At 41.3% G+C, this 12,795-nt stretch overlaps 1 protein-coding gene across 1 annotated transcript in view; it reads left to right on the top strand.

The window, feature by feature from the left end:
* The window catches only part of KIAA0319L (KIAA0319 like), a gene marked incomplete at its 3' end in the record, with an annotated part of 116,401 nt that overhangs the window by 67,973 nt on the left and 35,633 nt on the right, over positions 1-12,795 (top strand). The window contains exons 4-6 of the mRNA XM_080693367.1: positions 3,056-3,302; positions 6,718-6,819; positions 10,400-10,497. Coding sequence (XP_080549493.1) covers positions 3,056-3,302; positions 6,718-6,819; positions 10,400-10,497 — 447 coding nt within the window. The remainder of the gene's footprint in view (positions 1-3,055; positions 3,303-6,717; positions 6,820-10,399; positions 10,498-12,795) is intronic.

The following is a 12,795-nucleotide window of genomic DNA, read 5'->3' as shown; positions in this document are numbered from 1 at the left end:
CTATTATAAGACCTGAAAGAATCAATAAAGTGTGACCAACATTCACTGAAAAAAAATAGTTGATAGAAATGAATTCTGAGTGGGCCCAAGCATTAGGCTTACTAGACAAAGACTTCAAAGTAGCTTTTATTTTATTTGTTTATTTATTTATATATTTACTTATTTATTTTTGGCAGTACTAGGAATGGAACTCTGAGGCAGTCTACCTCTGAGCTACACCCACAGCCTTATTAGCTGGATTTTTTATTCTTTATTTTGAAACAGGGTCTCACTGAATTGCAGAGGGCCTCACTAAGTAGCTGAGGCTGTCTGCGAACTGCTATCCTCCTGTCTCAGCCTCCCAAATGCTGGGATTACAAATGTGCTCCACCATGCCTGGCTCAAAGTAGCTTTTTTTTTTTTTTTTTTTTGGTGGTACTGGGATTCCTGGAAACCCTTCTACCTCCGGGCTACACTCCCAGACCTAATTTTATATTTTTTTAAAATTTGAAAACAGGGTCTCTTAAGCCAGTGGGGCTGGCTTCGAACCTGCGCGATCCTCCTGTCTCCACCTCCCAAGCGCAGGGATTACAATCATGTGCCACCATAACCAGCTCAAAGTAGCTTTTAAATATATACTTAAAAGAAGTCAAGCAGGCCGGGTGTGGTGGCGCACGCTTGTAATCCCCACGCTTGGGAGGCGGAGACAGGAGGATCGCGCAGGTTCGAAGCCAGCCTCGCACGCTGGCTTAGGAGACCCTGTTTCTAAATTAAAAAAATATAAAATAGGTCTGGGAGTGTAGCCCAGAGGTAGAGGGCTTCCAGGAACCCAGTACCACCAAAAAAAAAGAAGTCAAGCGTGGTGACATGTGCCTGTAATTCCATTACTTGGGAGGTTGAGACTGGAGTATCACAGGATGTAGGGCAGCTCAGCAACTTAGCAAGGCTCTCAGCAACTTAGTGAGACCTTGTTCTAAGATTACAAAAATAAAATGGGGCTAGAGTTGTAGCTCAGAGGTAAATACCCCTTGTTCAATCCCCAGTAAAAAAAAAAAATGCTTAAAAATTTTTTTGTGGGGTGGTACTGGGGGTGGAACCCAGAAGCTTTCTACCTCCAGGCTATACTCCCAGACCTTTTTTATATTTTATTTGGAAACAGGGTCTCACTAAGTTGCTGAGAGCCTCACTAAGTAGCTGAGGCTGGCTTCGAACCCGTGCAATCCTCCTGTCTCAGCCTCCCAAGTGCAGGGATTACAAGCATGCAGCACCATGCCCGGCAAAATGCTTAAAATTTGGGAAGGATGAGACAGAAGGATTGCAGGTTCATGGCCCACTTCAGCTACTTAGTGAGGCCCTCTGCAACTCAGTGAGACCCTGTTCCAAAATAAAGAATAAAAAATAGAGCTGGGGGTATAGCTCACAGGTAGGATACCCGTGGATTCAGTCCCCAGTACTCTACACACAGAAAAGAAAAGAAAAAATGAAAGGGGAGGAGAGAAGCAAGGAAAGAAAGAGTAGACTTAAAGATAAAAGTATATGTAGCATGGTTATATCACTTATTTTGTGGCATTAGAGATTGAATTCAGGGGTGCTATACCACTGAGATACACCCTCACTCATACATCTGCCCTTTTTTAAAAAAAAATGTTGACAAAAGGTCTCATTATGTTGCTCAGATTGGCCTCAAATGTGGCATGCTCCTGTCTTAGCATTTACTATTTTATTTTAATATTTTGTGGTTCTGGGGATTCAACCCAGAAGCATCATACCTCAGAGCTATACTCCCAGGCTTATTTTTTTTTGTTTTGTTTTTTGTTTGTTTGTTTGTTTTTGGTGGTACTGGGGTTCCTGGAAACGCTTCTACCTCCGGACTACACTCCCAGACCTATTTTATACTTTTTATTTGGAAACAGGGTCTCTTAAGCCAGTGTGGCTGGATTCGAACCTGCGCGATCCTCCTGTCTCCACCTCCCAAGCATGGAATTACAAGTGTGTGCCACCACGCCCAGCATCTCCCAGCCCTATTTTATTTTTTATTTTGAAACAGGGTTTTACTAAGTTGAGAATTGCCTTGCTAAGTTGCTGAGGCTGTCTGCAAACCTATGATCCTCTTGTGTCAGCTTCTCAAGTACTGGAATTACAGGTGTTTGCAACCTGTAATAAAAACTCTGCATGGAAAATACCTGATTAAATTTATATCAGCTTTTTGTTTGTTCATTTGCAGTGCCAGGGATTAAACACAGGCTTTCCTGAATGTTAGGCAAGTGTTGTGTTTCTATGCTAAACTCTCAGCCCTTATATCTAAATTTTATTTTATTGGCACTGGAGATTGAACCCAGGAGCATTCTACCTCTGAGCTACACTCCCAACCCTTTTTATTTGTTTTATTTTAAAACAGAGACTAAGTTGTTGAGGGGCTCCCTAAGTTCCTGACACTGGCCTCAAACCCGTGATCCTCCTTTCTCAGCTTCCCAAGTACTGTGGTTATAGGCATATGCCTCTGTGCTGAGTTTATTTCAACAGTTTAAATGCTATTTTTCTTTGGGTGTTATGTTAGCTTTTCATTGCTGTGACAAAATACCTGAGAAAAACAACCCAAAAGGAGGAAATTTTTATTTTGGCTCACAGTTGTTGAGATTTCAGTTCCTGGTCTCCTGGTGCTGTTGCTTTGGGGCCTGTGATGAAGCAGAGCATCATGGTAGGAGTAAGTGGAAGAGCAAAGCTGCTCACCTCATGGCATTCAGGAAGCAAACAGAGCGGAATGGGCGGGTACCAGATGTAACCTTCAAGGACACATCCCCAGTGACCAGTTCTCCCAACTAGTCCACACTTCCTTACATTTCTATCACTTATCAATAGTGCCATGGGCTGGGGAACAAATCTTCAACAAATGAGCCTATGGGAGACACTCACATTCTAGATCCAAACTATAGCAGGTGGTAAGATGAATTTCTTTAATATTTTTGACATTTTTGCATTTTTCAAGAAATCATTTAATTTGTTATTGTTTCGTGAGATATAAGCTGAGTAACTATTTGACTTTTGCCTACTCAAATTAATTTTTGCATTTCTTTAGGTCCACAAGGCAGTTACAATTTCCAGTCCCTTAATCACAGACCTGACTGCAGAGATTCCTGGTTGGCCAAAGAATGTATCAGTCCAACCTGAAACAGCAGAGGATCCCGGTGCTATACCCAGCACTCAGCAAGTAAAAAGTCCTGGGAGAATTCAAACTGCCACCCCCCTTCCAGTGGCTCCCTCCTACAGTTATGCTACCCCTACCCCCCAGGCCTCTTCTCAGAGTACCTCAGCACCATATCCAGGTGAGGCCCTTGCTCCTGCCCTTAGAGGTAGGTTAGTAAAGTGGAACATTTGATCAGTGTCCCTTATAGAGGAGAGAGCTAAGGAAGGCATGACTTGAGTGCTGTCTGTTAGAGAAAAATAGCCCTGTCAGTATCCCTGCAGTTGTGGGAATTAGGGCTCTAAGTCCTTTTCTCAGCAAGTCCCCAGCTTGTGGAATTTTATGAGGCTCATTTTCCCAGAAACAGAGTCCACTGTGACTTAAAAGCAGGAGTAAGTAATGTGCAAGGAATCAAACAAACAGGCTACTGGGGAGAAGAAGTTGAATTGATGCACCTGTTTGCCTTCTGAAAGGCTGGTTGTAGGTTAGATATTTTTCTCTCTGATTTGAAGGGCATCTGATTTCTATATATTATTGTTATTATTATTTTTTATGGTACTTGGGATTGAACCCAGGGGCATTCTAACCACCGAGCTATATTCTAGCCCTTTTGTTTTCATTTTGAGACAACTTTAGTTAAGTTGCCCAGAATTTGTGATCTTCCTGCCTCAGCCTCCAGAGTACCTGGGGTTATAGGCATGTGCCACCATGCATAGCTAAAACATCTTTATTTATTTATTTACTTTTTTAGCTATCTTTTTAGCTTTATTTTGTTGATTTTTTTGGGGGGGGGTGGTACTGGGGTTCCTGGAAGCCCTTCTACCTCTGGGCTACACTCCCAGACCTATTTTTACATTTTTATTTGGAAACAGGATCTCCTAAGCCAGCGAGCACGGCTGGCTTCGAACCTGCACGATCCTCCTGTCTCTGCCTCCCAAGCACGGGATTACAAGCATGTGCCACCACGCCCGGCTTTTTTTTTTTTTTTTTTTTTTTTTTAGGTTACTGGGGTTTGAACCTAGAGGCATTCTATCTCCATGGTATACCCCCAGTCCTTTTTTTTTTCTTATTTGGTAAGAAGGTCTCACTAAGTTTCTGAGAGCCTCACTCTACAAACCCACAATCATCTTGTCTCAGCCTCCTAAGTACTGAGATTACAAGCATGTGGCAGTACATCTGGCTAAACATCTTTATTTTTAAAGCAGCCTATAAGAAGGAGATTTATATCTAGAGTATTGCCTTAATTGGTCTGAGTTTCCTGGGTGCTCTTCTAAAATATGTAGTGTCAATGCTTAATAAATGGTTAATGGTTAACTCTGAAAAAAGCCAAGAAGGTAAAGCAAAGCCAGTGAAAACTAATTTTTCATTTCCTAGGGTCTTCTTTGGTAGTGATCTAACATGATATTTTGAAGTTTCAGTCCTGAAGCACCACAGTAATTTCCAGTGTAGCTGTGAGGGGCTGGGTTGTACTGTGTTGAACAGCCATTTTTGAGCCCATTGTGCTCTCTCTAAGTGTAATGATTTTCTTTTTCTTTTTCTGAAAGTCATTTTAGAGAGCTCTTATTCTGTCTCCTGGGGACATCTAAAGGCTACAGCTCCCATAAAAGATGGCTTCATTTTTTCTCCAAGTGTGCTGTTCTGAAGCCGAGGCAGATAAATCTCAAGTTTCATATCTATCTGGGAAGCACTCTTCACCTCCTAGTCTTGAAATAGGAGTTCATCAAACTACTGTTTGCTTTAAGCTTTCCTAGTGTTGAGGTATCGTACCAAATGATGAATAGCTATTGTCAGAGCAGGAATAAGATTTATATAATTAGTGGTTCTCAATGGTCTGCTAACATTTTTGGTAGTTCCAGCTGGGGGTGGGCATGTGCTATTGACATCTAATGGGTGAGCCAGGGGTACCGCTAGTCATCCTCTGGTGATCAGGACAGTCTCCCTGTCCCCAACAAAGAGTCATCTGCCTCAGAATGCCAGTAATGCCAGTGAACTAGCTGGCGAATAGAAGAACAGTTCATCACTATTTACTGAGTTGGCCATTCCAAGAGTGCTAACGTGACCCAAGGACTGGGTCACTTTGAACTGAAGTGGTCTGAAAGATTTCTTGGACACAGTTTTAAAGTTAAGAATGAAATTCTGTATTTAGAATACAGAAAAGCAATCATCCCAACTAAAGAAAAAGCTTTAGCAAAGTCCTCAGAGTAGACCATGGCCTTTCTAAAGAACAAGAGGGAAAATTAACATAACCGGGAGCAGAATTGGGTGGTGAGGGCAAGAACTTGCCATCAGATGGTGGTGGTGCTCTAATGCCAGGTTAGGAGTGTGGCCTTAGACATGGTGTCAGAGCAGGGGTCCTAAATAGCAGAGCAACATGGTGTGTGAGTATTTTAGGAAGACCAATGGTGGTGGGCGTTACAGGAAGACAGAATAGATTGGAATGGGGAGAGCTAGCAGAAGGGAGACTAATTAAGATTCCTGGGTAATCTAATTGTGAACAATGAGTCAATGGTTGTAGCAACCAGAATGGAAAGAAAGGCAGGCCTTATGACTGATATTTGCCTTTCTTATTTATGTATCTTATTAACAAGTTATTTAGCAACAGAAAGATGATCCTTGAGAAGAATTTTTTTGAAGATTTAAAGAAGTTTATTAAAAATATAGAAATACAGAAAATAGAAATACAGCCCCATGCCAAAGTGGCATGGGGTGGGGTGACTCGAAATGAATACGCCCCTCGAGAAGAATTTGAACTGTGTTGAAAGTAGTATATAAGGAGGACTTAGGGACAGACCATCGTTAAAATACAATGGAGAGTAATCCCAGTACTTGGGAAGCTGAACAGGAGTATCACAGGTTTGTGGACAGCCTTGGCTACTTAGTGAGGTCCTCTGCAACTTAGTGAGACCCTGTTTCAAAATAAAGAATAAAAAATAGGGCTGGGGATATATCTTGGAGGTAGAATACCCCTGGGTTTCATCCCTAGTACTGCAAAAAAAGTTTTTTTAAATAAATAAAAATTTAAAACAATACAATGGGGAAGAAGTCAGAAAAGGCCAGGAGTGGTGGTGCATGACTATAAGCCCAGTAGTTGAGAAGCTGAGACAGGAGGATCCCAGGTTCAAAGATAGCCTCTGCAATTTATCCAGACCCATAGTAACTTAATGAGATCCTGTTTCAAAATAAAAAGTGAAAAGAGATGAGAATGTAGCTTGGAGGTAGAACCCCCCTGAGTTTTATTCCCAGTACCAAAAAAAAAAAAAAAAAAAAGCAGAACAAATAGAAGACAGTATCATGATAACCAAGAGCTCTCAGATGTAGAAGTTAGCAGTAGACAATGCACCCAAGTGGTGGGTAGGGTTGAGACACAACTCTTAGATCTGTCAGAAAGCGCCTCATTGTGAGGCAGAATCAAATGTCAGGGCATTAAAATGTAGGAAATAATTAGGAAATGAAGGCAGTAGCTGAATGTCATTCAGGAAAGGAGTTTGATCGTAAAAGGAGAGAATGGTACAAGCTGGATCTGTTTCTTATCTCTGGTATATTTACTTTGTTTCTAGTAATAAAGAAACTGGTGGTATCTGCTGGAAAGAGTGTCCAGATGACTCTGCCCAAGAATGAAGTTCAATTAAATGCATTTGTTCTCCAAGATCCACAGAAAGGTAAAAATCCCTTCCCATTCAGGTAACATTTCAATTTGTAACTTATGTATCTCAACTCATTTACTCTTTAAGCATCCATTGAGGCTAAGATTATGGCATGTGGGTGTATAATATTCATGTAATACAGTAGACAGTATAATATAGGGTTTTAGATCATGGGCTTTCAGGTCAAGCCTGGATTCAAATCCCAGCACACCCAGTCATTAGCAGAATGATTTTGCAATGACTTCTCTGAATTTCTGTATTTTGATAAAGTGGGAGTAATAATTCCTACTTCCTAGAGTTACTTCGGGGGCAAGATAAGTTAGTGTATAAGTCACCTCGTTCTGTACTTAGCATGGAACTTATGTTCATTTAAGTGTAGATGTTATGTGGTCAGTTGTATTATACCCATTTAAAATAGAAGAAACGGAGCCTCAGCTTAACCTGTTTATTTTGGCCAAACAATTATTAAATGGCAAATATAGAACTTGGAGAGAAATTACTCAACTACTGCTCATATACATTTGTCACTTAAAAAATACAAGCTCAATTTGTGATATACAAAATTCAAATTTATAAAATATGTAAATGAGTGATGATTAACTCCCTATTTAAGAAAACTTTTGTATTGTGAACATCTATTCACCTTTGAAGTATATGTTAATGTAACAAAACATGACTTAAAAACACAAACATATTCTCTTCAAACTGCCAGTGGTGTGAGGGAAGCACTAGCACCTGGGACTGGCCAGTCAGGTAGGACGTTCTTCCACCCTCAGAATGGGTCCTTCCAGCTTATGTACACGTTTCTATTTTAATATTGTGGGTCTAATACCAACAGTATATATAGGTAAAAAATACCTTTTCAGAACATCAATCTCCCTCTGTTCTATATTTTTGCTCTCAAATTGAGTTTCCTTTGTCAATTCCTTCCACCTTCCTTTAGAGAAGCTCTTTCCCTTCTTCCTTGGGTGATGAGTTACTGTAGCGGATTGTGTGGCCTTTGAAAGTTGAAATAGGAAAGAACCGAATTGAGCAGCAAATACTTGCACTCCTTTTGAGAAGTTATGCTGGGTACTCTTTATTATTATTATTATTATAATTATTATTATTATTAATTATTTTACTGGAGATGGAACCCAGGGGCTTTCTACCTCCGGGCTACACTCCCAGACCTATTTTTTTTTTTTTTTTAAATTTGGAAACAGGGTTCACTAAGTTGCTGAGAGCTTCACTGAGTAGCTGAGGCTGGCTTCGAACCTGCATGATCCTCCTGTCTCAGCCTCCCAAGTGCTGGGATTACAAGTGTGTGCCACCACACTTGGCCTTTATTATTTAAAAAAAAAAAAAAAAAACACAAAACTCATGCCATGTGTGGTGGCGCATGCTTATAATCCCAGCATTTGGGAGGCAGAGACTGGAGGATCGCGGTTCAGGGACAGCCTCAGCCACTTAGCGAGGCCCTTTGCAACTCAGTGAGACCCTGTTTCAAAAATAAAAAGACTAATAAATAGGGCTGGGGATGTAGCTCAGAGATAGAATGCCCCTGGGTTCCATACCTGGTATCGCAAACAAGCAACAACAACAAAAAAACTATGTGCCTATACATTTTTCTGACTTTAATCTTGGAAATTACTATTCTAAAACAAATCAGTTCTGAAACAGATGCTTAGCATCATCTCTCCTCTGCCCAATTCTTCAGCTTTAATTAAATCCATGAACTGGATGGTTTCAAGCTTTCAAAGACTGGGGGCACTGAGGCAGACCCTGTATGTTCTTCATCCCTCTTCTGCCCAGTACCATCCCTGTGGGGTTCCAGGGTCCAGTTTCAAAACCACTATCCTAATCATTACAGCTAGCGTTCTAAAAGATCTGTACTCAGTTGTTCCTGCCCTTAGGCAAATATATGCCTATAAGGCATAATTCATCCCCCGAGCTTCTCTGTCCCAGGAATATTGTCCTTTTTGGACATCATTGTTGCTAACTTTCAATATTATAAAATTATCAGTTCCTAAATTAGTGTGTTTGCTTTCTGTGTGGAAAATCATTGCCAACTACAGTTGGAAGAAATGTCTTTTGGCAAGTGTGAGTCCTGCCCCTGCTGCTTCTTCCTGCCCATCCTGACCTGTCTTTTGCAGATACATTATGAGAGCAACTGCAGCTAGCCAAAACAATATTAGCTTGTTGAGTTCCAGGCTTACAAAATGAAACCTGGTCTTCAGACGAAGGATAGCTTGGAATTAAATTCCAAATGCTAATGCTAACTTTACTTAATTATTTTTGTGGTACTGAAGATTGAACTCGGGGGCATTCTACTTCTGAGCTATACCTTCCCAGCCACTTTTTTTTTTTTTTTTGTGTGTGTGTGTGTGTGTGGTACTAGGGATGGAACCCCAGGGGCAATATACCTCTAAGCTACACCCCCAGCCCTATTTTTTTTTTTATTCTTTATTTTGAAACAGGGTCTCACTGAGTTGTGAAGGGTCTCACTAAGTAGCCGAGGTTGTCTGCGAACTGTGATCCTCTGGTCTCCACCTCCTGGATGTGGGATTACAAGTGTGTGCTACCATGCCTCACCTGAAACAGGGTCTAGCTAGGTTGATGAAAGTCTCTCACTACCTTCAGAGGCTGTCCTCAAACCTGTCATCCTCCTGTCTCAACTTCCCAAGTACTGGGATTACAGGCATATACCACCATACCCATCTCCAAGTTTAAACTTTAATATTTGAACTCATTAAAAAGATGACTGTAATCTACTAAGCATTTGAGATTTTCTTTCTCACTCTTTTGTTTAGTAACTTAAACCTTCCTGCTAAATCCCACCTTTCCCTAGCCAAAAAATTTTCCTTAAAAAAAAAAAAAAATCAGGGATAGAAAGGAAGAAAGAGAAGGTTTAAGGCCACTTTTACTGGGGAGGGATTCCCGTTAGATAACAGGAGTCTCCTCTTGCAAGCTCCCCAGTGTTACAATCTGAGCTGCAAATGAGGACCGAGGACCGAGTACCGTTTAATGCTTCAGTTGATCTTAATCAGTTTCATTGGGGCCTGTCTTAAATGGGCCATGCCCTGTTGTCTTCTGCAGTGTGTTATTTAGCTCAGCAGGAATGAAGTAGCTCTTTTAACTCACTAGGGTGTGATGACCTCAGTGAGACGAGCATTGTTAGAGTTCTCTAAAAAGCTATTTTTGAACCATGTTATTTAGAAGTCATTGCTGTTCTTTGTTGCAAAAGAAGTTTTACAAGAAAATGGCCTTTGTTCCCAATGAGTTCACCTATAGCGATTACGAGAGCATGTGTTTTCAGTGAGGTATCAAACCCTGAACAACCTGTTATTTATTTTTTTTTTTTTTCGGGACACTTGGCCGGAGGGTGGGATGGGGCAGGAGTGAGCAGTTGAGAGAGAGAGTATGGAAGATGCCCCTGTGGGGCTGAGTCAGCAGAATCACCCTTTCTCTCAGCAGATGGTTTGGTTTCCCTACAGGCTGTGGGGCACAGTCCTAAAGACGAAGGCCTTGTCAAGATCTAGAAGAGATTCGCTATTGGCAGTCTCTTTGTGTGTAGGTGTGTGTTTTCATGATTTTTGTCACTGCCCTTCTATAGGAGAAACCTACACCTACGACTGGCAGCTGATTACTCATCCTGAAGACTACAGTGGAGAAATGGAAGGGAAACATTCCCAATTCTTGAAACTGTCCAAGGTGAATTTGCTTCTTAGGCCTCTGCAGGGAGAAGGTAGAGAGGTAGAAGGTAGAGACTGTTTTCTAAACTGGATAATGTAAAATTTTCTGTCCACACTGAAGTTGGGAATTATCTTTCAGAAGCAGAACCTTCAAGTGTCTGATTGGCTGACATCCAGTGTTTGTTAGTGTATGATTCTCAAATTTTAATTTTTGGTGAGAAGACTGTACCAGCATGGTAGCAATAGCTGAAAATATACACTAAACAGCTTTGAAGGATAACATAAGGATTGCAGAATTTGGTAGATAAGCTATTTGTGGCCATATGACTGTATACATTGACTCAGTATCTTTGGGAATCAGTATAGTTATTAAGAGCCATAACAATGTTTATATTCTTTGGCCCAGCAATTTCATTGATTCATTCATTCAACAGCTATTCCTTGTACACTGGTCATGTGGCAGCTGTGTGGGATTAAACAGTGAATTAATCATATTCTTAGCATACAAGGATAGCAGAGTCTAGATAACACTGACTGGAAGTAGATAATGAGAGAAGTTGATCCACTAGGTCAGTGCAGGGGTCATTGAAGGCCTGGGGAGCTAGAGTAGATTTCTAAAAGTTTGCCTACTTGGGTCTGAAAGGGTAGAGGAAGAAAATCCCAAGCAAAGAAGCAGCATATTTACTCGGTCAAAATTAGGAGAGAAAATAGGGGGAAAAGGAGCAAGGTGTGGGTGGATGCTTGGGCAGAGAAAAGCAGTGGTGTAAATAGGTTAGAGAGAGGGGAGGCCAGAGGGAGCAGCGCCTGGTGCCAAATGAAGTACCTTGATCTTATGTAAAGGGGACAGGGAGCCTTTGAAAGGTTTTAAGCAGGAGAAAGACATGTGCAGACTTTCAGTTTAAAGAGATCTCCCTGTCCACAGATTGGAGGAGATAAGACTCTTAACTGGGAAGACCAGTGAGGAATCTATTGAAATGATATTATCCTGAAGATACAATGAGAAACCAGCTAATGAGCTCATACTATATGTCAGGCTTGGTGCTAATTGTTTTACTCAATTATTTCTTCCAATTTTCATAATATCCCAAGGTAATGAAACTAAATATTGAAAAAAGGAAATTTTTGGTCTGGCCAAAGTTTACAAAGCTATCAAATGTCAGGCTTGAACTAAAGCATTCCATTTCTGAGCCCAGGCTTTTAAGACCTGTTGTATTGAGTGGATAAGAAATAGGGTAAGCAGGTCTTGGCGTGAATGCCTGTAATCCCAGTGACTGAGACAGGAGGATCACAGGGTCAAAGCCAGCTTTAGCAACTTAGTGAGGCCCTGTTTTAAAATAAAAAAAAATAAGGGTCAGGGATATAGCTTGGATGCAGAATGCCACTGGGCTCCATCCATAGTACCAAAAAAAAAAAAGGGGGGGGGGGAGAAGGAAGGTGAATGCAGTATAGATGAAGTAAATAGATTTGGGAAATAGTATGGAGGTTAACTTGAAAGAATGTGATGGCCAGTGGCTAGTATGGGGTGCTAGGGAAGAGGGGACTAGGTTAATTGTAGCTTTGGGCTTAGGCACTAGGTGGGTGCTCACTGAAATAAGGAGCACAGAAAGAGCAGCAGGTTTGGAGAGATTTGCAGAAGATTCATTTGGGGGCAGAGTCAGTTTGAGGAACTTGTGAGATAATTTGAGTGGAGTTGTCCTGTTAGAATTAGAGGAAAGGGGCTAGAGACCAGGAGTCACATCTGGGCCAGAGAGATAAATTTACATATCAGCCTCAGATAGATGATAATTGAGCCATAGGCTTAGCCAAGATCAGCTGGGAAGAGCATGTGGAGTGAAGGCTGCAGCTGGCATCCTGGGGCACTGTCAGGGATGGCAGGGAGGGGAAACAAGAGGAAGCTGCTGTGTGTAGAGAGGTGAAAGCATTACAAGGAGAAAATGGTCACAGATGCTACCCGTGGTCACAGTATTTACCCAAAGGAAATGACTCAAAAGAAAGAGCACCCTCATTGTCCACAAAGATGTCCATTATAGCAGCAGTCATAATGGGAAGACTTTGGAAGCAACCCAAGTATCCAACAATGTGGGATGCTTATATGAATTAGGACATATTTTTTTTTAATTTTTAAAAATTTTTTGCAGTACTGGGGATTGAACCCAGGGCATTCTACCTCTGAGCTATACTCCCAACCCTATTTGTTATTATTTATTTTGAAACAAGGTCTCACTAAGTTGTGAAGGGTCTCATTAAGTAGCTGAGGCTGGCTGCAAACCTGCGATCCTCCTGTCTCAGCCTCCCCAATACTGAGATGTGCTCCACC

Source organism: Muscardinus avellanarius (genome assembly GCF_963383645.1).
Source record: "Muscardinus avellanarius genome assembly, chromosome: 3".
In the NCBI taxonomy this organism is placed as follows: Eukaryota; Metazoa; Chordata; class Mammalia; order Rodentia; family Gliridae; genus Muscardinus; species Muscardinus avellanarius.
The sequence above is the reverse complement of the archived record's forward strand: the minus strand, read 5'-3'. Positions and strand labels throughout refer to the sequence as shown.